General features: G+C 47.3%; 1 protein-coding gene across 1 annotated transcript; it reads left to right on the top strand.

The window, feature by feature from the left end:
- Positions 1-944: 944 nt before the first annotated feature.
- LOC147963866 (uncharacterized) lies at positions 945-25,174 on the top strand. The gene is made up of 3 exons (XM_087529738.1): positions 945-2,838; positions 24,752-24,838; positions 25,149-25,174. Exons 1-3 carry the CDS (start codon positions 945-947, stop codon positions 25,172-25,174), a joined length of 2,007 nt encoding a protein of 668 aa, XP_087385864.1.
- Positions 25,175-26,903: the final 1,729 nt, after the last annotated feature.

Genomic DNA, 26,903 nt, shown 5'->3' with positions numbered 1-26,903 from the left:
CAGAGCACACTGCTCTGTTTTTTCTGGCCGAGGGGGAGAGGGCTTGGTGGTGCTCTAGCTCACCTCCTATGCACACAAGGTGTTCGATGGAATGCCCGAGCCACACTACTTAAGCTTTCTCCTCTCCAAGCTCGACCTCCAAGCTCCATTTTCCTCAATATCTGTCTAGGTTTAGCGGTCCGTCACACCTCGTCCCCGTCTTCACCGCCGTCGTTCACCTGCGCAAAGCTCATCGCCGGCACCACCGTGGTGAGCCTCTTGTTCTTATCTTATTTCTGAAAGGAAAAAATATTCTTACTTGTATGTTTACATAGATACTTGTATTATTTTCTTACTTTTATTATTTCATCTTATATAGTGCGATGGTTTTGGTATCCGCCCCCGTCGGCCCTCGTCCTGTCTATGATTCGGATGTGGTATATATATTATCTTTATAACTATTGGTTCATTTATTGTTTATGAAAATTAAGCCGACCAACGTGACATAGATTTTATTTATCTAGGATGTATGTGAACCGGAAATTCCAACCGACCCTATTGTCGAGAGGTTAAATTTAGTTGAAGAAGAAAACAATTTCTAGAAGGAAAAAATAAAAAAATTGAGGAGGAGAAGATGATATTGGAGTTGCATGTTGCGGATGTCGTCGATGATCACAAGATCAAGATGGATGCAATGCGCTTGAAGATGAGAAAGATTAGAAAATATGCCATTCATATCGAGGCTTGGTATCATTATGCTGTTGGATCAATTGTTACCTTGGTTGCGATTATGATCACATTTTTTTCGCATTGAAATGCTTTACATAGTTTCAATGTATGGTTTAATTAATTAGATGCTCTGGAGAGCTATATGTTGTTAGATGAGAACTATGTATGTACTTTGGTTTTAATGTGATGACGAACTTCTATTAATTTGGACACTTAATTATATATAATGCACGCAGATGAACCGGCAATGGATGTACGGTGACAAACACACCTCCGAGTACATTAAGGGCGTGCATGAGTTTCTCGATGCGGCTGAGGCAAACAAGCAGAATGGTTTTATGTCTTGTCCATGCACTGAATGTGGGAATACGATGTCTTACTCTAACCGGAAAATCCTTCACTCCCACCCGCTTTACAAGGGTTTCATGCCACACTATAATGTTTGGACGAGGCACGGAGAAATAGGGCTTATGATGGAAGACGGCGAAGAAGAAGAGTACGATGACAACTATGTGCCCCCTGAATACGGTGATGCTGCAACGGGGGGAGCTGGTGAAGATCAAGAGGAACCAGACGATGTGCCCAATGATGCTGCAACGGGTGAAGGTGCTGAAGATCAAGAGGAACCAGACGATGTGCCCGATGATGATGATCTCCGCCGGGTCATTATCGATGCAAGGACGCAATGCGAAAGTGAAAAGGAGAAGCTGAAGTTCGATCGCATGTTAGAGGATCACAAAAAAGGGTTGTACCCCAATTGCGAAGATGGCAACACAAAGCTCGGTACCGTACTAGAATTGCTACAGTGGAACGCAGAGAATGCTGTGCCCGACAAAGGATTTGAGAAGCTACTGAAAATATTGAAGAAGAAGCTTCCTCAGGATAACGAATTGCCTGACAGTACATACGCAGCAAAGAAGGTCGTATCCCCTCTAGGATTGGAGGTGGAGAAGATACATGCATGCCCTAATGACTGTATCCTCTACCGTGGTGCATACAAGGATCTGAACGCATGCCCGGTATGCGGTGCATTGCAGTATAAGATCAAACGAGATGACCTTGGTGATGTTGATGGTGAGCCCCCTAGGAAGAGGGTTCCTGTGAAGGTGATGTGGTATGATCCTATAATACCACAGTTGAAACGTCTGTTCAGAAACGGAGAGCATGCCAAGTTGATGCGATGGCACAGCGAGGACCGTAAGAAAGATGGGAAGTTGAGAGCACCCGCTGATGGGTCGCAGTGGAGAAAAATCGAGAGAAAGTACTGGGATGAGTTTGCAAAGGACCCAAGGAACGTATGGTTTGCTTTAAGCGCGGATGGCGTTAATCCTTTCGGGGAGCAGAGCAGCAATCACAGCACCTGGCCCGTGACTCTATGTATGTATAACCTTCCTCCTTGGATGTGCATGAAGCGGAAGTTCATTATGATGCCAGTTCTCATCCAAGGCCCTAAGCAACCCGGCAACGACATTGATGTGTACCTAAGGCCATTAGTTGAAGAACTTTTACAGCTGTGGAATGGAAACGGTGTACGTACGTGGGATGAGCACAGACAGGAGGAATTTAACCTAAAGGCGTTGCTGTTCATGACCATCAACGATTGGCCCGCTCTCAGTAACATTTCAGGACAGACAAACAAAGGATACCGCGCATGCACGCATTGTTTAGATGACACTGAAAGTATATACCTGGAAAAATGCAGGAAGAATGTGTACCTGGGCCATCGTCGATTTATTTCGACCAACCATCAATGTCGAAAGAAAGGCAAGCATTTCAAAGGCGAGGCAGATCACCGGAAGAAGCCCGCCATGCGTACCGGTGATCACGTACTTGCTATGGTCAATGATTTACATGTAATCTTTGGAAAGGGTCCCGGTGCACTAGCTGTTCCGAATGACGCTGAGGGACACACACCCATGTGGAAGAAGAAATCTATATTTTTGGACCTACCCTACTGGAAAGACCTAGAGGTCCGCTCTTCAATCGACGTGATGCACATCAAGAAGAACCTTTGCGTGAACCTGCTAGGTTTCTTGGGCGTGTATGGAAAGACACAAGATACACTTGAGGCACGGGAGGACCTGCAACGTTTGCACGAAAAAGACGGCATGCCTCCGAAGCAGTATGAAGGTCCTGCCAGCTACGCTCTTACGAAAGAAGAGAAAGAAATCTTCTTTGAATGCCTGCTCAGTATGAAGGTCCCGATTGGATTCTCGTCGAATATAAAGGGAATAATAAATATGCCAGAGAAAAAGTGTCAGAACCTAAAGTCTCATGACTACCACGTGATTATGACGCAACTGCTTCCAGTTGCATTGAGGGGGCTTCTACCGGAAAATATCCGATTAGCCATTATGAAGCTATGTGCATTCCTTAATGCAATCTCTCAGAAGGTGATCGATCCAGAAATCGTACCAAGGCTAAGGAGTAATGTGGCACAATGTCTTGTTAGTTTTGAGCTGGTGTTCCCACCATCCTTCTTCAATATCATGACGCACGTCCTAGTTCATCTAGTCGATGAGATTGTCATTCTGGGGCCCGTATTTCTACACAATATGTTCCCCTTTGAGAGGTTCATGGGAGTCCTAAAGAAATATGTCCGTAACCGCGCTAGGCCAGAAGGAAGCATCTCCATGGGCTATTAAACAGAGGATGTTATCGAGTTTTGTGGTGACTTCATTCCTGGCCTTAAGAAGATAGGTCTCCCTAAATCGCGGTATGAGGGGAGACTTACTGGAAAAGGCACTCTTGGAAGTGACTCAATAATATGCAGGGACAGATATTCTTGGTCTCAAGCACACTATAAAGTTCTGCAGAACTCTACCTTGGTGACCCCGTATGTCGATGAACACAAGAACAGTCTGCGCTCGAAACATCCGGAGCAGTGCAACGACTGGATTACATGTGAACACATCAGGACTTTCAGCAGTTGGTTGGAAACACGTCTCAGAGGTGACAACACTGTTTGTGATGAGCTGTACTTGTTGTCCAGGGGACCATCTTTGACTGTATTGACTTACAAAGGATACAAGATAAATGGGAATACATTTTACACGATCGCCCAAGATCAAAAGAGCACCAACCAAAACAGCGGTGTCCGCTTTGATGCAGCAACCGAGAGCGGAAAGGACACATATTATGGTTACATAGTGGACATATGGGAACTTGACTACGGACATGATTTTAAGGTCCCCTTGTTTAAGTGCAAATGGGTCAATCTGTCAGGAGGCGGGGTACAGGTAGACCCACAGTACGGAATGACAACAGTGGATCTGAAAAATCTTGGGTACACTAACGAACCATTCGTCCTAGCCAATGATGTGGCACGGGTTATCTATGTGAAGGACATGTCTACCAAACCGAGAAAAAGAAAAGATAAGGGAGCGAATACATCATATGATGAGCCAAAGCGCCACATAGTTCTTTCAGGAAAAAGGGATATCCTGGGAGTGGAGGGCAAGACAGACATGTCTGAAGATTAAAAAGTTTCATGAAATTCCTCCCTTCAATGTCAAGGCTGACCCAAGCATCCTGATAAACGATGAAGATTATCCATGGTTACGGCACAATAAGAAAATGACACAAGCGAAGAAAAAGTGAAGACTTTCTCCCGCAACTATTATGATGATACCATGCCAACTTTGTAACACACGAGTATGCAATGCCAACTTTTTCAGAGTTCATTTGAAAACAATGAATTTAGGTCGAATTTTCTCTATTGGTGCATCTATGTTCATTTTTTAGTAAAGTTAATCACAAACTTGTGATTCACACAAATTTCAAAGAATTCAAATTTTAACTATTCAAATTTGAAAAAATGGCACTAACAGAAAGTTTATAATTTTTCTAAAACTAATGGCACTAACAGAAAGTTTATAATTTTGCTGACCTAAAAGCAAAAAGAATTAAAAAATAAAGCAAAAAAAAAGAAAATAAGTAATACAAAAAACAAAACAAAAAAACTGAAAAAATTAAAAATAGTAACAATAAGTATTTTGTTGTAAGTAGAAACAAAATAAAATAAATAAAGCAACAAAGAAAACAAAAAAACTAAAAAAGTGTTTTCAAATTTGAAAACTAATGGCACTAACAGAAAGTTTATAACTTTTTTAAAACTGAAAGCAAAAAGAATTGGAAAATAAAGCAAAAAACAACAGAAAATAAATAATGCAGAAAACAAAACAAAAAAACTGGAAAAAATAGGCACTAAAAGCAAAAAAAAGTGTTCTCAAATTTGAAAACTAATGGCACTAACAGAAAGTTTATAATTTTTCTAAAACTAAAAGCAAAAAGAATTAAAAATAAAGCAAAAAACAAAAGAAAATAAATAATGCAGGAAACAAAACAAAAAAACTAGCAAAAAAAAATTAAAAATAGCAACAATAAGAAAGAAAACAAAAAAAACAAAAAGTGCCTCCTACTGAGCCCCCACGGCGTGAATACGACTAGAAACCCTACCATGGGCCAGGACTCAGGCCCGCAGGAGACCCAGTAGGCCCACAGGCACAGACAGTGGATTTAGGCCCGTAAGCCTGCAGTAGAGAGGAGCTCGAAGTGGTTGGCTCGGCAGAGCTTATAAACCACTCCAAGCCCCTCTCGGCTAGCGAGGTGGGACTTAACATCCCACCGCACTGCGCCAGTTCTAGCACACAACCTTTGGTCCCGGTTAGTGCCACCAACCGGGACTAAAGGGGTGCCTTGGTCATGGTTTGTGGCACCAACCGGGACCAATGCCCCCCCTTTAGTCCCGGTTGGTGCCACCAACCGGGAAAAAAGGCAGCCGCTTCGCGCCCTTTGGGCTGCTGAAAAGAGGCCTTTGGTCCCGGTTGGTGGCACCAACCGGGACTAAAGGGGGCATTGGTCCCGGTTGGTAGGACGAACCGGGACCAATGCTCCATCTATATAAGCCACACTTGTGAAAAAATTGGTTCTGTTCGATCCCGCCCCGACGCCGCCGCCAGGCTGCCCCTCTGCGCCTCGCCGTCGCCGTCGTCGCCCCTGCCTCCGACACCGTCCCGCGCCGCCCAGACGTCGTCGCCACCCCGCGTCGCCCCGACTCCGTTGCCGCGCGCCACCCCACGCCATCGCGGTCACCTCCCCGCGCCGCCCCGACGCCATCGCCGCCCCATGTCGCGCCTCGACGCCGTCGCCGCCCCGCGTCGCCACCCCAACGCCGTCGCCGCCCCGCGCCGCCGTCGCCTCTCGCTTTGGTCAGGGCCGGCACCACCCCCCTCTCCCCCCCTGTTTTTTTGCAAATATATATATGTTTTTTTCCTGATTATATGTATATGTATAGTACATGTATGTGTGTATATGTATGCAAAAGATAGATTAATAGAAAAATAGTATTTTTTTCTGTTCATAGATTTTTTTTGGTGATATTGATTATTGTAAATATGCAAATGTTTGTATATTCATATGAACAATGAATTAGGCAAAACCTTTACTTTTTTTCTAAAATTTCTATTTGAACATTATTTTAAAAAAACAAGCAATACTACTTCATGTATTTTTAAGAAGGAAGAAGATGAAAAAGAATGAGAGGAAAAAGGAAATAAGAAGAGGAAGAAAGGAGAAGAAGTGGGGAGAGGAAGACGAGGAGAAATAAATAAGAAGAAGAAAAAAGAAGAAAGGGGGGGGGGTCGATATACCCCCTCCCGATAACTTCAACCCGAGGGGGGGGGTCGATATACCCTCTCCCCGATAATATTATTTTCCCATGTATGTATGTCGTGTCGATATAAACTCCCGATAACTTCAACACGTGGGGGGGGGGTCGATATACCCCCTCCTGATAACTTCAACACGGGGGGGGGGGGTCTATATATACACCCCGTCCCCGATAATATTATTTTCCCGCATGTACGTATGTCGTGTTGATATAAACTTCTGATAACTTCAACACATGGGGTGGGGTCGATATACCCCCTCCCGATAACTTCAACACATGGGGGGGTCGATATACTCCCTCCCGATAACGTCAACACGAGGAGGGGGGGGTCGAACATGAGAGGAAGAAGAGGATAAAAAAAGAAGAGGAAGAAGAAAAAAAAGAGGAGAAGAAAGAATAGAGGAGACTCCTCTATTCTTTCTTCTCCTCTTTTTTTTCTTCTTCTTCCTCTTTTTTTATCAGGAACGAGGGTCGAGAGGGGGTCTAGGGTCGCCGAGGGGTCGAGGGTCGAGAGGGGGTCGACGGTCGCCGAGGTGTCGAGGGTCGAGAGGGGGTCTAGGGTCGCTGAGGGGTCGAGGGTCGTCGAACATGAGAGGAAGAAGAGGATAAAAAAGGAAGAGGAAGAAGAAAAAAGAGAGGAGAAGAAAGAATAGAGGAGTAGAACTTGTGGATGTAGATGTAGTCTCCGACACCGACGGCCACATGTATCTCACACCCAGGATACTTGCTATTTAGGGTTTCCTCTACCGCTCGGTGACCCTCGACGACCCTCGTTCCCGATAAAAAAAGAGGAAGAAGAAGAAAAAAAAGAGGAGAAGAAAGAATAGAGGAGTTCTTACTCCTATATTCTTTCTTCTCCTCTTTTTTTTCTTCTTACTCTTCTTTTTTTTATCCTTGAAGCATTGTCGAGGCCACCGCAAACCCTAGAGAAGCAGCGTCGAGGCCACCCCAAACCCTAGAGAAGTAGCGTCGAGGCCACTAATTAACATTAGTTCTACGTTTGCCACTAATATATCCATCTGTCATGTTTGAATAATAATTGCCATGTTGTAAATATTTGTAGAAACTATGGACACCGCCCGAGACGAAGTACAAGAAGAGTTGTTGGGGGACATGATCGCACGAGGAAGTGATGCCGTCTGCTCGTTGTTTCTCAATGACACCGATGGTCTGGAAGCAGCTGGCTATGATTATGATGGCTCCGGTGACCTAATGCCGGTGCAAGAAGGAGACCGTGAGGACGGCTCCGGTGACCCAATGCCGGTGCAAGAAGGAGACCGTGATGACGTCTCCGATGACTGAACCGAGTCCGGCCAGGTATATATATTAGTTAAGCTTCTGCTGACAAGCTAATTGATGCATTCATTGTTTTGGTATGTACAAATATTAATTAAGTCTTTGTTCTTTTTTCTAGCCCTCCGGATCGAGAACAACTTCGATAAAGAGACGAGGCCCGAAGAAAAAGTTGAGCTCGGATGAAAAGTTTGAGATCATAGCAATCGCGCCCGACGGCCAACCGATTGAACCCCTTCGGACAAAGAGCGCATTTGTTGCTCAGTGCGGGGTTTTGGTTAGGGACAAGATCCCGATCAACATCCAGCAATGGTTAAAGCCGGCTACAGAAGACCCTGAGGTGTCTTATGTCAATGATATGCAGAAAAATGACTTTGGACTGAGCTGAAGTCAAATTTCACCCTACCGCTAGAGGATGATCCGGAGAAGCCAGTTAAAGAGCAATTAATCAAGTCTTTTGCTCTTAAGAGGATGGCATAACTATTCAGGAGGTGGAAGAAAGAGCTGAATAAGTTTGTCGAAAATAAAGAGACACCAGAATTCAAGGGCAGATACGAGAAGATCAGAGATCACTGGCCCGCATTTGTGGCCCACAAGACATCGGAAAAGAGTAAGAAGATGTCGGCGACAAACAAGCAAAATGCTGCGACGAAGAAGCATCACCATCGCACAGGGTCAGGTGGCTACCTCGTAGCCCGACCTAAGTGGGCCAAGACTGAGAATGATCTGGTTGATAAAGGGATCGAACCAGAGACAATTAACTGGCCAGACCGTTGCCGGACTTGGTTCTTCGGGGATTGGCAGAACCTTGGACCCTGTATCAAGGAAGTGCATTTGGACGAACAATCAAATGGAAATACTAGTCAAGAAGCTTCAGCAGTATATCGAAGCAGCGCAGCAAGGGACGTTCGTTCCAGACAGAGAGAACGACGAGCTCAAAATGGCCCTTGGGAATCCTGAGCACCCTGGACGGACAAGAGGCACGCCAGGCTCCATTCCGTGGAAGGTTGGGTTTCCGGACGTAGGCGGTTACAAATGCCACAAGAGGAGGAAGAAAGTGGAGCAGACCCAACTGCAGGCGCCGCACGCTAGGGTACAAGCGATAGAGGAACGAGAAGCAAATCGCAGCAAACGAACTGCCGAAGCTTCCCCCGAAGCTACCCCGCCATCTCAGCGGAGAAGCAGCGTGGCTTCCACCGAGCTGCTTCAGCCGGAGAATGTCTTGACGGCTCCTGCCAGCTATCCCATGGATGCTATCACGGAGTCTCAAAATTGCCACCTTATGACGCAATGGATTAATATGAAGGTCAAGGCGGCTGTTGGCTCTGTTTTTCCTACTGAACCCGGCGCAACTTTTCACTGCCGGCCGATTCCAGAAGGATATGCTAGGGTGATGGTGGATGAAAGAAGGGAGGGATTTGAGGACCTCCAACTTGACCAACCTACCAGTGAAGGGGAGACTCGTCTGGGTTCTGCTCTGAAGACTCCATGCCTATGGCGGAAGGAGCTCATCAGCCTTCCGAACTGGACGCCTCCGCCGCCTCCTCCTCCTCCGGCGAGTCAGGGCACTCCGTCTCCTCCACTGCCTCCTCCTCCGGCCAGTGACGATCAGGGCACTCGGCCGGTTCCTTCTTCGGCGCGTGGCGGCACTCCGCCTCCTTCTCCGCTTGCGCCAGCGCGCCCGAGCAGCCAACCTCCTCCTTCCCCGCCTCGTCAGCAAGGGCGGAAGAGACCTCCCGCCGCTCCGGCTGCTTCGGCACGTCGTAGTCCTTCTCCTCCGCCTCGTAAGCAAGTAAAGAAGACAACCGCTCCGTCTGCTCTGCTGGCATCTAGCAGCACAGCCAGAGGCGGGAGGACATACAGATTCGGTCCTTCTCTGAAGACTCCAGAGAAGTTACCATACGAGAGGACCCCGAAGGAGAACGCCGAGATCACGCGAGAAGAAGTGAGGAACTTCTTTGAAGGGGTGAAAGCAAAGAAACATCCACCTCCGGAGGAGAAGGTAGATCCGGTGAAAGCGAAGCGCACTCTAGCTGCCCTGACAAAACCACCCAAGTCTCCGCCGAAAGGAAACTATGAGCGCATTATTGGAAAGGAATTTGCCAAAGCGGAGCGGTCAGGAAGTACTGTCAGTGATCAAAGGCTGAAAGAACGACGAGCTGGGAAACAAATTGCCCAGCTCGGCGAACAAGCATAGCAATCGTGCCCCCCGCTCAAGGTGCCTAGCGACATCGTCGCTAATGATCCGAGGATGGTGCCCAGTTATAGCAATCTTGGAGATTACCTGCCCGACGATGTACATTATGATTTCATGGAGGTGCAGATACAAAGATACGAGTATGGGAAGCCTCTCGTCAAAGATGAAAGATCTCTATCAACGATGATGTGAAGATTGCATGATTGGTACTTGGAAATCTGCAGAGAGTCTGGGGGGAGGAGTACTTTGTATGTGAGAGTTAAAAAGGAGCATGACCTCATTGGAATTGAACTGTTGCCTGTTCCATTTGAGGAGTTCTTTCAGTTTTTCAGTCAATTGGCCCTCGATAAAGCAACGGTCACCTGCTACTGTCTGTAAGTAGTACTACTTCTGTCATTAAGTCTCTCTATATAGCTCAGCTCTTTCATTGCATGTATTTATAATTATTCTCACTATATTATGTAGATTGAAGATCGTCGAATTGAAGAAAAGACAAATCGGTGATATTGGGTTCATTAACACAAATCTCATAGATGCAACTGAGGTTAAATTTCATGCCGCAGATACTGTTGGGGATATCACTACTGGGCGTAAACCGGCCTATCTGGGCCGGGTTAACTTCGTCAGTAGTTAACTATGTTAAAGCCCAAGAAGGCAGATGAGGGCTCAAGGCCCATAGCCGGTTCAAGGCCTATAGCCGTAAACCGGCGTTGGTATGTAACTTGTATTATAAGTTAGAAATAAGTAGAGACCGAACCGGACACATCTATGAGCCGGTATTGGGACTCTGTGAACCAACGGGCGTCACCCGTGTATATAAGGGGACGACCCGGCGGCGGTTCAAGGACAACAGAGGACAACTCGAGACTTAGGCGAAGCTTGTTGGCTCCCTAGTCATCGAAACCCCATCAATTCCATCACAACTAGACGTAGGCTTTTACCTTCATCGAAGGGGCCGAACTAGTATAAACTCTCTTGCGTCCCTGTGTCCGCTTTAACCCCATCAAGCTAACCCGTTGCGATGTCTCCATGACTAAGTCCTTTCTCTAGGACATCTGCCGTGACAAAACCACGACAGTTGGCGCCCACCGTGGGGCTATCGCACGATGGTTTCAAGTTCTTGGAGGGCCGCTTTGAAGGACTTGAGGGCTACACTGTAGGCCAGATGACTAAGAGTCGTCGCGGAAAGCTCTACATCGATGATGCAGGATGGGGCCCCGAGGCCGGCTCAGTTGAGTATGGGTACCGGGTCCCCTTCGGTGGCATACACGTTTTCATCGACAAGATCGGTGAACCGGGCCCTGAGCCGGACATCTGCACCGACCTCGTCGAAACGGCTCAGCGTGCACGGTCCGCCCGGGTTAAACCGGCCGTGAAGCGTGCCTTAGTGGGACTCATCCATGGAGGAAGTTACGAGGATGGATCGGAATCTCGCCGTGAGACCGTCGTTTATTCCGGCGACGAGTCATCAACCGGAGAAACCGAATCTCTATTTCAGCTACAAGATGGCCGGATTGGGGGCTGTTCCGATGGCGACAGTATTCCGGACCCCTCTGATCTACCCAACTGAGTTGGAATATTCATGGACGGCACACAAGCAACGCTTCATTCTTCGACCGCTACGTCAATGACCTCTGGTTCAGTAGCAACGACGGCTGCCGGGGCAGGAAGCTCTGTACGCCCGCCGGCTCAAGTTCTATCAGATCTATTTGATGCATTGGCCATGCTTATGGTAGAAGCTAATCCGGTGGATCAGGACGTCCAGAACGCGGAGATTGCAAAGGTGAAGGAACAGATCACCCAGGCCAAGGCGGACCTGGCAGCTGAGAATGCCAGGATGACCGCAGAGCTGGCCGCTTTAGACCAGAACGCGTCGCATGAAGTCATGAAGAGGAAGTACCGATCCCGTTTGCCTTCGGTTTTCGACGCCAGAGACCTTTTCAACACCCCAGGAGCAGGAACTAGTAACCCGATGGAGGGAAACCGGGCGGAAGCTCCTGGGACCGGTCCCGGCTGATGGATCTGCCTCGTCAAAACACTGTTATACCTCAGGCTGTTTCGACACCTCCGGGTCACTACTCCAACCCGATGGACAATCTCGTTGCCGTCGCTGCACGGCTGGAGGCCATTCCAATTGAAGGTGACTCGCCGCAGGCGGTAGAGACGCGACGGGTCAAGGAGCTTCTTAGGACAGCTCCGCGTAAGGTACCAAATTACACGGCGGATCAACCTCCAGAGATATGGGTGGAGAGCTATGAGATGGCCATGGAAATGCTTGATGTGGATGATGTGGCATGTGCGAAGTACTACACCATGATGCTCGAAGGAACGGCCCGTACTTGGTTAAAAAACTTACCGGCCAATTCTATCAGTTCATGGGACCAATTACGAGCCCGGTTTATCAGTAATTTCAAGGATACATGTAAGCAGCCTATGTCGATAGTGGACTTAGCTGCCTGTGTCCAGGAGGAAGGAGAATCGATGACTCATTGGGTGCACCGGGTCTCGCAGGTTCTGCATTCATCAGACTGCATCAACGCTGACACCGCAGTTATAACCATAGAAGGCAATTGCCAGTTTGGGCCCCTAAAGCTGAAATTAGGATGGATGAAGCGCCATTGCACTGACATGGGGACCCTCATGGCTGCCTTGGTAAAATATGCTGATTCTGATAGTACCAAGGATCCCGAGTCTGATGATGACAAGACAGGGAAGGGAAAAAAGAACAGCAACTCGAAAGGTCAATAGCACCACTCGGCAGGTAATGGTAACGGAGGCAAGCGTAAAGCAGATGGCAACATGGACTTCGTGGCTAATACCAACGCGTAGGACAAGGGTCAGCGATACAAGGGTAAACCGCCGAATCACAGTGGAGCGCCTAACCCTAACCCGGACCGCTTAAATTATCTATTGAACCAGCCCTGTCCAAAGCATGGGATGAAGGAGGTGCCAGCAAACCACCTTTGGAAGGATTGCTTCATTATGTAGGAGTTCAAGAATTCTAATGCTTTCCGGTATGATCACGGCTCCAGCGGTGGCTCAGGATCCGGGCCGGGATACGGTGGAGGAAATTCCGGTTCAGGATTTAATGGTAATCCGGGCGGACATAACAATCAAAATAATCAGAACAACCAGGGTGGTTACAACCAGCAGCAGCAACAGTTGGGTTACCAGAGCAACCCAAAGCAGTTGAATAGTGGGCAGTACCATGTTTTCACCACTATCTTGGACAAGCGAGACCAGAAGGTTCAGAGGCGGGCAGTCAACTCTGTTGAACCGGCCGTGCCCCGTTATCTACGTTGGTGTGAACAGCCAATCATATGGAGCAGAGAGGATCACCCTCCCCAGGTTGATAATCCGGGTCAGTTGGCTCTGGTGGTGGCGCCTCAGGTGGGAGGTTACAAGTTCACCAAGGTGCTCATGGATGGAGGGAGCAGCATTAATATCTTATACTATGAGACCTTCCGTCGTATGGGACTAACAGATAAAAATCTCAAACCATCCAATACGGTGTTCCACGGTGTGGTACCTGGCAAGTCAGCATATCCTGTTGGTAAGATAGCTCTGGAAGTGGCCTTTGGAGATGATCATGATTCCAGGTCGGAAACATTGACGTTTGAAGTGGTGAAAATCCAAAGTCCATATCACGCCCTGTTTGGGCGACCGGCCTACGCCAAGTTTATGGCACGACCCTGTTATGTGTATTTGCAGCTCAAGATGCCGGGTCACAAGGGGACAATAGCGGTTCACGGAAGCCGTAAAATTGCTTTGGAGTGCGAGGAAGGAGATGCGGCCTACGTAGAGTCGGTTTGTGCCACCGAGGAGCTGAAGTATTATAAGGACAATGTTGATCCGGCGGACATGACTCCATTAAAGAAGCCAACTACGGAGCATGATCCGGCCCTGAAGTTCAAATCGGCAGCTGAAACTAAGCTTGTTGACTTCGTGCCTGGCGATTCGTCCAAGCAGTCTAGCATCAGTGCCAACTTGGATCCGAAATAGGAAAGCGCGCTCATCGAGTTCATCCGTGAGAATCGGGACATTTTTGCATGGAAGCCCTCTGACATGCCAGGTGTACCGAGGCAACTCGCTGAGCACACTCTTAATGTGGATCCTAAATACAAACTGGTGAAACAGTTCCTCCGCCGGTTTAACGAAGAAAGATGCAAGGCGATTGGAGAAGAGGTATCCAGGCTCTTAGCAGCTGGCTTTATTATTGAAGTTTTCCACCCTGAGTGGCTTGCCAATCCGGTGCCGGTCCTTAAGAAAAACGACACCTGGCGCATGTGTGTGGATTACACAGATCTTAATAAGGCTTGTCCAACAGATCCTTTTGCCCTCCCCCGTATTGATCAAATTATTGATGCTACGGCGGGTTGTGAGCGTTTGAGTTTTTTGGATGCATATTCTGGCTATCATCAGATCAAAATGGCAGTAAAGGACCAGGAGAAGACAACATTCATAACTCCCTTTGGAGCCTTCTGCTATGTGTCTATGCCCTTTGGGCTCAAGAGTGCCCAGGCAACTTATCAACGGTGTGTACAAAATTGTCTTCACAAGCAGATTGGCCGTAATGTACATGCTTACATGGATGATATCATGGTTAAATCAAGGGAGAAGGAGACTCTGGTTGATGACTTGAAGGAAACCTTTGATAACCTAAGGACGTACAAGATGGTGCTTAATCCGGCCAAGTGTGTCTTTGGTGTACCGGCAGGCAAGTTATTGGGTTTTCTGGTGTCTAACAGGGGAATCGAGGCTAATCCAGAGAAGATCACAGCCATCACCTCCCTGGCTAAACCGAAGTGTATCAATGATGTTCAACGCCTGGCAGGACGGATTGCCGCGTTAAGCCGGTTTATCAGCTGCCTTGGTGATAAGGCAATCCCTTTGTATCAGATGTTGAAGAAGACGGACCAATTCGTCTGGAGTTCTGCTGTTGATAAAGCATTTGAGGACTTAAAGCGGCAATTGGCCAATCCGCCTGTGCTCGCCGCTCCCATTGACAAGGAGCCGTTATTGCTATATGTTGCCGCTAATGCTCGTGCGGTCAGTGTGGCTATTGTGGTGGAGCGAAAAGAGGTAGGTAAGGAGCATCCGGTTCAACGTCCGGTCTATTATATCAGTGAGGTACTCATTGAGTCCAAGCAAAGGTATCCGCATTGGCAGAAGCTGGTATACAGAGTTTTTATGGAAAGCCGGAAGCTTAAGCAATACTTCCAAGGGCACCCCATTACGGTGGTCAGTTCTGCTCCCTTGGGGGATATCATCCAGAACCGGGAAGCGACTGGCCGGATTGCCAAGTGGGCTATAGAGCTTGGGCCGCACGGGTTGAAGTATGTGCCTCGGACAACGGTTAAGTCTCAAGCACTTGTTGATTTCATCAATGATTGGACGGAACTGCAAGCACCTGAAGAAAAGCCGGATCACACATATTGGACCATCCATTTTGACGGATCCAGGCAATTGGAAGGCTCGGGGGCTAGAGTCGTATTAACTTCCCCACGAGGTGATAAGTTTTGTTACGTTCTCCGCTTAATGTTCCCTTGTACTAACAATGAAGCTGAGTATGAAGCCTTGCTCCATGGTCTCCGGATGGTTAAGGAGATGAATCTAAGTCGAGTTAAGTGCTTTGGTGACTCGGACCTCATGGCTCAACAAGTATCTGGCACTTGGGATTCCAAGGACCCACTCATGGCAGCATATCTTCGTGAGGTGGATATTGTTGCAGGTCACTTTAAAGGCTATCAGGTGGACCACGCGGACCGACGGAAGAATGAAGCGGCGGACACTTTAAGCCGGCTGGGCTCTCAGTGCAAACCGGTCCCGCCCAATGTTTTTCTGGATGTGCTGCACAACCCGTAGGTCAAACTCCCTGGTGAAGCGGGTTTGGCTATTCCTGATCCGGAGGCTCAATTGATGGCAACCCTTCATGTCATTCTGGATTGGACGCTTCCTTACTTGGCGTACATGAACCGGGGCGAGTTACCAGAGGATGAGACTCTAGCCCGACAGATAATCTGACGGTCCAAGTCCATGACTATTGTCAATGGCGAGTTGCATCATTGCAGTGTATCAGGGGCGTTTCAACGCTATGTGTCTCCTGAAGAAGGCTGTGAAATTTTGTGTGAGATCCACGAAGGAGATTGTGGTCACCATGCCGGTTCGAAATCTTTGGTGGCTAAAGCGTTCTGCCATGGTTTTTATTGGTTAACTGCTCATGCTGATGCGGAGGATCTGGTCAGACGATGTGATGGTTGCCAAAAGTTTTCAAGACGTGCTCATGTGCCGGCTCAAGAATTGAGAATGATTCCAATTACTTGGCCGTTTGTGACTTGGGGGCTGGATATGGTTGGGCCTTTCAAAAGGTCCAAAGATAAGAAGACCCACCTCCTGGTGGCGGTTGACAAGTTTACAAAGTGGGTGGAGGCAGAACCTGTTAGCAAGTGTGATGCGGCCACGACAGTTCAGTTCATCAAAAAAGTGATTTTCCGGTTTGGCTTTCCACACAGTATCATCACAGATAATGGTACCAATTTGTCCAAGGGTGCCATGAGGAGTTCTGCGAATGGGAGCACATCCGGCTTGACGTTTCATCAGTAGCACACCCACAGTCCAATGGTCAAGCAGAAAGGGCTAATCAAGAGATCTTGAGAGGCATCAAGCCCCGGCTTATGGTTCCTTTGCAGAGAACACCGGGTTGTTGGGTAGAAGAGTTACCATCTGTGTTGTGGAGCATCAACACTACACCCAACAGATCAACAGGATATACACCGTTCTTCATGGTCTACGGAGCGGAGGCGGTTCTCCCCAGTGATATCCGTCATGACTCACCTCGTGTGGCGGCTTATGTTGAAGCAGACAACGAGACAGCACGGCAAGACGCTTTGGACCTGTTGGATGAAGAACGTGACATAGCAGCCGCCCGCTCGACGATTTACCAACAGGATCTTCGTCGTTATCACAGTTGCCGAGTCAGAACCAGAACCTTTCAGGAAGGAGATTTGGTGCTTCGGCTTATCCAAGATCATACTAACATGCATAAGCTATCCCCACCTTGGGAGGGACCTTTCGTGGTCAGCAAGAATCTGCACAATGGGTCATACTATCTGATCGATATTCGAGAGCATAAAGATTCACGTACATCAGAGGAGGAGACCAACAGGCCGTGGAACATAGCTCATCTTCGGCCTTACTATACCTGAGCCGTTGGCTCTACTTATGTACATATTACGACGATGTATATATATGATTAAATATAATAAACTGGAACCTCAGCTAAAGCGGGGGTATCTGTTCTTTTACATCATGTGTGGTTACACGGAGTTGTTCTAAAGCGGCCTCCGGTTTACCCCTTGAGTTAGCTTTTCAAAGCATCATGTTATATCACTTGGGGGCTTGGTCGTGTCCGAACCAATGCAACACCTCTTGATAGGCGAGAGCCACCAGATCACTTGGGGACTTGGTCACGTCTGAACCAGTCATGCCTCTTGATCGCCTGGGGCTTGGTCGAACCCGAACCATTGCCACGCCTCTTGATCGGCATAAATGCCACGGTTTCATTTGGGGACCTGGCTGACTTGAACCATAGCTACACCTATCGGGAGCTTGGTCGTGTCCGACCATGGTAACGCCATCTGATCGGCTCAAATAAAGCCTCTTTTTGCAAACGGTTTTATCATTGCCTTTGCTTCCCAATTTTCTTTGATAGATATTTCTTTCTTTTTGTTGCGTTTTTTAAACCGACAAAGTTTTAAGCCGGTTCAAATTGTCAATTGACGGAACACGGTCCATTTTTAATCCGGAGACTATTTGCCCGGTTTGATTTTTTATTAACATCCTATTACGGAGTAACACGGTGTTTTATTATAACCCGGCACGGTTTACATGGTAAACTGGCATTATATATATACAGGAGCTGCTATCTCCTCCAACAGTGTGGGTTTATAAACCTCCGCTTCAAGATTGGCTAAGCCAACTTCATGCCCAACGATGGCAGGTATTATGTATCTCAAAGATTTGATCATATGCTTAAATTTCAGATATTTTGATTTCATATATGCAGACATCATACTCCGCCTGACGGTACAACCGCGGTGGCACTTTAAGATTTTTTATATTGCAGAAAATACTTTGGAAAATTCATCCCCAAAGGAAGAACAAGTTGCAGTAATTATGCACGAAGGCATATCAAAATTAAGAGTATCGGCTAGCCTATTACAAGGCAACACGGTGCCCAAAATAAGATCATTGTTTTTTCAAAGGAGAGGCAGTTTAAACCGGCTTCCGGTTCAAGCTTGGTCACCAGCCTGGCCTGATGGTTGTGGGTCATCCCGCGCCGCTTCAACTTCAGCTTCTCTACCCAGCGACTGGAAATCAACAGTTGTCCAGTCGATTCCCATTAATGCTCGAAAGACAGCTTCATCATGGATCAGCGATGACGGTTCAATATCTGGAGCGTAAGTATGCTTACGGATTGGAGGGATAAGATTTTCCGCTTCAGGAATTGGTGCAGCTACTCACTTGTTTTGGTTGTCATATTGGGCTTGATAATGAGACAAGTCTGCTTCTTCAACCAATTGACAAGCTAGCGGACGCACCTCCCGGTTTATTGCTTGCAGATCCGCTTCACTAAACTCTGACCCGTCTTCCTTCAAGCTGGGATAGCCCTGAGCCACTTCAACAGGATCGAAATCTGGCACCCAAGATTTTGCCTAGATTAAGGCATTGATCGCACCAGTTCGAGCAGCAGGTTTCTTCAGCTCTTCAACCCGGGCAGGAAGCATCGACAGTCTCTTCAGAGTGTCTTGAATCAAAGTGGGTGCCGAATTGTTGTGGGATGCAGTAGAGATGATCCGCTGTGCACCAGTGTACAGTTGTTCGATCAATGTGTAGGCGGCTTTCAATTTCTTCCGCACATCTGACCCCAATTGACCAATGCGTGTCCCTGAAATATCACAAAGGGTTAACAAACCAGCAGCTCTATAATACGGCCGAATCAATCCAGAAATCAAACCAGCTTACCAAAGATAGCAGTAGTCATGGCATGCACGTGCCGCTTTGTGCTGGTCAGTTCGTCCACCAACGGTTTTAGTGCAGCCTCGGCATCTTCTGCTCGTTTGGTTAAAGCGGATTTTTCAGTCGCCCAATCCGCCCGCTCCCTCTTGAAATCCTTCTTAAGCTGTTCCAGGACGCTTAAGGCGCTGGTCAACTCCTCTTTTGCTTTTGAGGTTTCAGTCTGTTGGGACTTCAGATTTTCTTGGAGATTGGCGATTTGGGTTTCTTTTGTCTTCAGCTCAGCCTGCATACAGACAGTTATATGATTCACCAAGCAGTGCAAGAATTGAAGCACCAACCACATAACAAGTTATGCACTTGGCGCTTGGGGGCTAATGCCTATTTGATCCTCATATTTCACTTGATTATAAAGTCCCAAGATCAATACAAGTATTCAACTTTGCACTTGGGGGCTAATGGCTATTTGCTCGAATAAATTCTGATGCTATGTTCTCAATTACTTAAAGTCCCGGTTTAACTACGCTAAGTTGAACCGGCCCTTGGGGGCTACATCAGCGAATTCCGAAGCATTGGGATTTATATTAGCAAGTCCCGGTTTAGATGAAGATTCTAAACCGGCTCTTGGGGGCTAGGAGAGTTAACAAGATTGAAATATCCAAGCAGGAAAAAGTACATGAAAGTTACCTCAAATTTCTCTTTCATCATATTCACCAGACCAGCTTCATAATCACGGCTGGTATACAACCGGTTCAGGTAGCTAGAATGAAGATCTTGGGCATTCAGAGCAGCATAGGTCGCCAAGTCAACATTCCACTTGCCTTTGCCCATGGCAGCAAAGTCTTCTTTGGTGGTATGCTTGGATAAAACAACAGGATTACTAGGCTCTGTACGGCCAATGCCAGTAATTACAACTTCATCATCCTTAGCATCACCGGTTTGCACTGGCGCAGTCAGTTTGTCAGTAGGCTGAGATGGACTGGTGGATCTTCCAAACCAGATAGGGCTTGTGGGCTGGTTGACAGGACTTGAGGTGTCAATAGGCCTTTCTTCAGCAATAAAAGCGTCATCTTGCCGTGGTGGATCATTGGGTATATCTTCCGGAATAGCCGCTTCAAGATCTGGTGCTTTACCCGGTTCAGGGACGGCGTCCTCCTCGGCTGCTTTATCCAGGCGAGCCTTCTTGCTCGGCCTAGGCTTGGCCCTGAAAGGAATAACAAAGTCAAATACAACATATGTTCCAAGGTGATGTACCGGAAATATTATGATAAGTATAGCTTACCCAAGCACCGTTTTGAGCAGTGGCAGGTGAGTAGCCGATGACTCGCCAGAGGATGAGTGGGAAGTAACCTGATAATCAGAGTCAGATGGATTAAGAGGTTGATGAAAACAACCCGCTTTAGGACAAGCACTGACAAGCAAATTAGAGACCTCTGAACGGCGTTTCCGAACCGGACTGTTCGGTAAACCGGTGGAGGTAACTACCTGGCCGCTGTGCCGGGTTGTGCGGCGAGCTTCGTGCTGTTGGGTCTTCATAAGAAATTTGGGATCCCAGTAAGCAAGAGGATGAGAAAAATTTAACCTTCCGTTTTGCCTGATGGATTTTTAGTGAAGGCAAAGGGTCTGAATCGGAAGAGAGAATAATTACCTCTGCAGCATCAGCATGGCTGGCTTCGGCATCATCCTGACAAATATCATCATCAATAAGGCGCATGAAAAATAAGCCAAGTGAGTCAAGCTCTACCTCAAGGTCCGGATTACCCACATCATCATCAGGGGCCGGATTAGAAGATGCAGTGGTTTTCTTCTTGTGAGCAGGCCGTTTCACGACTTTAGTCTTTGGCCGGGTTGGTCGTTCCGGTTTGTCTGTTTTTTCCGGCTTCTCCTGTGGAAGTTTCTTGCTCCAAAATGGATCATTACCCTGTTTAAACAGACATTGATATTAAACAATGACCAGATATATCAATAACAGGTTTAGTAAAAAGAAAAATCAAACTCTTACAGCTGGCAGTTTGTTGGTGGCACAGAAGGGAAGCAGGCCCGTTCGAGCACAGACGTGTTCCGGTTCATTCAGCATTTTATTCACAGCCTCTGTGATTTCTTTGTCGGTGAGCTGGATGTTAGCATGTCGCAGTGGGTCATCAACACTGCCAGTATACTCGCACATCAAACCGGAGCGCTGACTAAGGGGCAGTATGCTCCACGATATCCAACAGCGAGCGAGATCAACTCCTGTTAAACCATTGGCCATGAAGGCTCTGAGCTTGGACAGTTGAGGAGCGTATTTGCTTCTCTCCTTGGCAGTCAACCTTTGCGGAAAGGGGTGTGTATTGCTAAGCCGCTCCGGACGAAAGCCAGGCAAAGGATTTTCACCAGCAGGGGAGGTGTCTTTGCAATAGAACCATGTTTGATTCCATTCTTTGGGGTGGCTGTGCAGTTTGGCGTGAGGGTATGTGACCTCTTTCCTTTTCTGAATCGCCACACCACCCAATTCCGTATTGGAACCGTCAGTAAACTCAGTACGGCGGTTTAGATGGAAGCAGTCTCTGAACAACTCCACTGTGGGCTCCTCTTGAAAGAACACCTCACAGAGCACTTGGAAGTGACACATATTTGTAACAGAGTTGGGGCCAGTGTCTTGTGGGCGGAGTTGACAATTGGCTAAAACTTCCCGGTAAAATTTAGAACCAGGCGGCTTAAAGCCCCGGGCTAAGTGATCTACGAAAACGACGACCTCTCCTTCTTGAGGTGTGGGAGGGCATTCTTTGCCAGGGACCCTCCAATGGATGGTGTTTTTGCTGCCTAAAGCGCCAATCAGGACTAAATTGTTCAGTTGAGTCTCTGTGACGCGAGAAGGAACCCAGTTGCACTCATATACTTGCTTGGCCATGATGAAATCTACAAGATAGGTAATTCCGGTTCAAGAATGCATTGATTAAGGTACACTGGTATGTACAATGTTAAACCGGAGAGAGCTCTAACTAAACCGGAGTTTTATGAAGCAACAACATCTGGCGGTTCAACAAGGGGACTAATGGTATATACCGTTTTGTTAATTTTTTCTACACCAAGTTAAACCGCCGGATCTAAGCATTGAAACAGTTGAGATTGCGGATGGGTAAGTGTAGAGAAACAGATTTCACAAGATTTCTCTACAGCGACGGATCTGAAGCAAGTTCAGAAAAGAAGGAAAATATTCAAGGTTCAAAAAAGAACAGTACCGAATCAATGGGCAGAGATACAGGTAGATCTATGGTCTTGAGGCATGTAAGTGAGGGCGGATGCTAAAAACTACCGCTACACAGAGCAAAGGTTCACAGGTTCATCTAAGATCTATCATATGAGTACGAAGCAGACGATGAACACTGAAGAACTTGGAAACCCTAGAATGGATCTACGGAGGAAAAGGTGAAGAACTCACCGGAGCCGAGGAAGAAACAGAAGGTCGCCGCGATTCTCTGGTACAATCAGGGTGATGCAGCGGCCAAGGTTGGAGCAGAGGTTGTCGACGGCGGCGGAGCTCCGAAGCTGGACGACACGGGGAAGACGAAGCAGAAGGGCATGAAGGGGAACAAGAAATGACCCTTCGGTCCTATTTATAAGCCAAGGGACATGTGTCAGGCGTGAAAATCAAGGGACCATGGGTTCGGAAACGAAGCTGTCGCCTCAATTGTCGCGGGCCTATTAAAAGGTATCATGGATAAGGTTCTTTATAATAGGTGACGTCACGCCGGCTTACAACGACCAGAGAAGATGACGTCATGGCGGTTCAACAAACTACAAGAAGATGTTGAAGATGAAGATTTTTGCTAAGGATTGACATGAACCTGTTCAAATCAATCTGGGGCCTAATGTTGGGGATATCAGTACTGGGCGTAAACCGGCCTATCTGGGCCGGGTTAACTTCATCAGTAGTTAACTATGTTAAATCCCAAGAAGGCAGATGAGGGCTCAAGGCCCATAGCCGGTTCAAGGCCTGTAGCCGTAAACCGGCGTTGGTATGTAACTTGTATTATAAGTTAGGAATAAGTAGAGACCAAACAGGACACATCTATGAGCCGGTATTGGGACTTTGTGAACCGACGGGCGTCACCCGTGTATATAAGGGGACGACCCGGCGGCGGTTCAAGGACAACAGAGGACAACTCGAGACTTAGGCGAAGCTTGTTGGCTCCCTAGTCATCGAAACCCCATCAATTCCATCACAACTAGATGTAGGCTTTTACCTTCATCGAAGGGGCCGAACTAGTATAAACTCTCTTGCGTCCCTGTGTCCGCTTTAACCCCTTCAAGCTAACCCATTGCGTTGGCTCCATGACTAAGTCCTTTCTCTAGGACATCTGCCGTGACAAAACCACGACAGATACCGAGGCCAACTTGCTACGATCGTTTGTAATAAATGAAAACAAAGATATAATACTCTTTCCTTACAACTTCAAGTGAGTGATACAGTCTTGTGCATATTCGGTTTCCCTTATATATTAGTCAAGGTTATAGTAATGTAATTGATGAGTTATGCATGCGTGTGCAGTTTCCAGTATATTCTCCTAGAGATTAAGCTTGAGCAGGGACTAGTAACCGTCTTAGACTCAAGACGAAAAGATCCCCAGGACTATGCGGACATGACTCAAATTCTCGAGAAGTAAGTTAAATGGAGCATTATCCACCATATCAGCAACTTTGTTCATTTCCTGATATATCAAGTAATTGTTTTCTTTGTCTGGCAGGGTTTGGAAAAAATTCACCAAGAAAGCTCCGGGACTCCCGAAGAAGGTGCAATTTAGACACCCGATAGTAAGTACCATTTGGCATCCCCTATTGATTCAAGCGCTAGTTTCATCAATACCATTTGGCATTCTTGCTTATCAGTTTGATTGACCTCTATTTCTTGTAAAGTGGTTGTGGCAGGAACAAGGGAATGATTTCTGTGGATACTACGTTTGCGAGTCCATCCGCCACATGACTTGTGAGCGGGGCTACTCTGACGAACAATATGAAGTGCGCAAACAACAACATTCACAATTTATTTTATTACCATCATTTGTGTTGAGTTTCATTCATTCATATATATATATATATGTATTGACCCCCTTCTTCAAATTAGATGTTTCGGAAGTGGGATGAACTCCTAGCACCAGCTCGCATGCGAGCAATTCAAGAGGAATTGGGGGCATTCTTTCTTGACCACGTGATCGCTAAAGACGGACAATACTATGTAGACCATGCGTCCATATGTTAGGAGATTATATTTGTAAGAGATAATTATTATATATATGTAGCCGGTAGTGTCGGATAGATATACGAGAACTTGTTGTTCGACCAATCTCTCGGAGAAGGAGAGGTGGTCGATACCACTTCTCTCTGTATGCATATATGTTCATGACGATCTTCTGTTTCCTTCATTTGCTTACTAGCTAGCTAGCGTGTCTAGTCCTCTCTATACGTATGTATAGTACGTAGCGTCGACCAAGCACATACATAAGAGAGGACACTTCTCTCTATTAATTATAGCTAGCTAACACAATATATGAAACACCTAAATTAAGCCTCCAAAACCCCCAAACCACCCCCTTTCAAAAAAAACCCCAGCTACAGAAATGCTGACACGTGGATGCCTATGGGTCCCGGTTGGTGCCACCAACCGGGACCAAAGGCCCTCCTGCCTGGGCTCCGCGCACAGGCCACGTGGAAGCCCATCTGTCCCGGTTCTGGATTGAACCGGGACTAAAGGGAAAGGGCATTAGTACCGACCCTTTAGTCCCGGTTCAGGAACTGGGACAAAAGGCCCTTACGAACCGGGATAATAGGCCCTTTTTCTACTAGTGTATATAAGCAAAGACTTAGTGTTTTTCATTTCATCTCTGCAGTTGCCCACGCCGCCGCCGCCGCCAGGCTGCCCGATTCACACCACGCCGACGCCGTCGCCGCCCCCGTCGCCACCCGCGCACCGCGCCGTCACCACCCCGCGCCGCCCCGACGCCGTCGCCGCCCCGCGTCGCGCCCCGAGGCCGTCACCTCCCCGCGCCACCCCGACGCCGTCGCCGCCCCGCCTCTGCCTCGTCACCGCCTCTGCCTCGCCGCGCCCCAGCTGCCCCGCGCCGCCGTCGCCTCTGCCTCGCTTTGGTCAGTGCCCGGCACCGCCCCCCTCTCCCCCCTGTTTTTTTGCAAATATATGGATGTTTTTTCCTGATTATATGTATATGTATGAGTATATGTATGAGTATATGTATGTGTTTATATCTGTTTATATGTCCTTTTTTAAAGATTTTTTGTCTTTTGCATTTTTATAAAAAAGTATATATGTATGTATATATGTTCTCTGTGTATATATATATATATATATATGTTCATGTATATATGCAAAAGATAGATTTTTAGAAAAAATAGTATTTTTTCTGTTCATAGATTTTTTTGGTGATATTGATTATTGTAAATATGCAAATTTTTGTATATTCATATGAACTCTCTCGGAGAAAAAATATTATCGGGGAGAAAAAAAGTTGTAGGATCGTCAAGGGGTCGAGAGGGGGTCGAGGGTCGCCGAGGGGTCGAGGGTCGAGAGGGGGTCGAGGGTCGCTAAGGGGTCGAGGGTCGAGAGGGGGTCGACGGTCGCCGAGGGGTCGAGGGTCGAGAGGGGTTCTAGGGCCGCCGAGGGGTCGAGGGTCGTCGAACATGAGAGGAAGAAGAGGATAAAAAAAGAAGAGGAAGAAGAAAAAAAAAGAGGGGAAGAAAGAATAGAGGAGTTCTTCTCCTCTATTCTTTCTTCTCCTCTTTTTTTCTTCTTCTTCCTCTTTTTTTTATCAGGAACAAGGGTCGTCGAGGGTCGCCGAGCAATAGAGGAAACCCTAAATAGAAAGTATCGTCGGTGTGAGATACATGTGGTCGTCGATGTCGGACACTACATCCACGTCCCACAAGTGACGCGGGCGTGATACATGTGGCCATCGGTGTCGGACACTACATCCATGTCCCACAAGTGACGTGGGCGTCGACGCCCGCATCACTTGTGGGATGTGGATGTAGTGTCCGACACCGACGGCCACATGTATCTCACACCGACGATACTTGCTATTTAGGGTTTCCTCTACGGCTCGGCGACCCTCGACGACCCTCATTCCTCTATTCTTTCTTCTCCTCTTTTTTTTTTCTTCTTCCTCTTCTTTTTTTATCCTTGAAGCGTTGTCGAGGCCACCCCAAACCCTAGAGAAGAAGCGTCGAGGCCACTAATTAATATTAGTTCTACGTTTGCCACTAATATATCCATCTGTCATGTTTGAATAATAATTGCCATGTTGTAAATATTTGTAGAAACTATGGACACTGCCCGAGACGAAGTACAAGAAGAGTTGTTGGGGGACATAATCTCACGAGGAAGTGATGCCGTCTGCTCGTTGTTTGTCAATGACACCGATGGTCTGGAAGCAGCTGGCTATGATTATGATGGCTCCGGTGACCCAATGCCGGTGCAAGAAGGAGACTGTGAGGACAGCTCCGGTGACCCAATGCCGGTGCAAGAAGGAGACCGTGATGACGGCTCCGGTGACCGAACCGAGTCCGGCCAGGTATATATATTAGTTAAGCCTGTGCTGACTAGCTAATTGATGCATTCATTGTTTTGGTATGTACACATATTAATTAAGTCTTTGTTCTTTTTTCTAGCCCTCCGGATCGAGCACAACTTCGGTAAAGAGACGAGGCCCGACGAAAAAGTTGAGCTCGAATGAAAGGTTTGAGATCATAGCAATCGCGCCCGATGGCCAACCGATTGAACCCATCCGGACAAAGAGCACATTTGTTGCTCAGTGCGGGGTTCTGGTTAGGGACAAGATCCCGATCAGCATCCAGCAATGGTTAAAGCCGGCTACAGAAGACCCTGAGGTGTCTTATGTCAATGGTATGCAGAAAAATGATCTTTGGACTGAGTGAAGTCAAATTTCACCCTACTGCCAGAGGATGATCCGGAGAAGCCAGTTAAAGAGAAATTAATCAAGTCTTTTGCTCTTAAGAGGATGGCAGACC

Source organism: Triticum urartu, chromosome 6A (genome assembly GCF_056163025.1).
Source record: "Triticum urartu cultivar PI428250 chromosome 6A, HENAU_Tu73, whole genome shotgun sequence".
Lineage (NCBI taxonomy): Eukaryota > Viridiplantae > Streptophyta > Magnoliopsida > Poales > Poaceae > Triticum > Triticum urartu.
The sequence above is the reverse complement of the archived record's forward strand: the minus strand, read 5'-3'. Positions and strand labels throughout refer to the sequence as shown.

Coding starts and splice junctions, on each gene's coding strand:
- LOC147963866 (XM_087529738.1), top strand. CDS start 945: ATGAACCGGCAATGGATGTACGGTGACAAACACACCTCCGAGTACATT. Junction 2,839..24,751: donor GCCTCCGAAGCAGTATGAAG/GTCCTGCCAGCT, acceptor TCATCTCTGCAG/TTGCCCACGCCGCCGCCGCC. Junction 24,839..25,148: donor CGCCACCCGCGCACCGCGCC/GTCACCACCCCG, acceptor CCTTTTTTAAAG/ATTTTTTGTCTTTTGCATTT.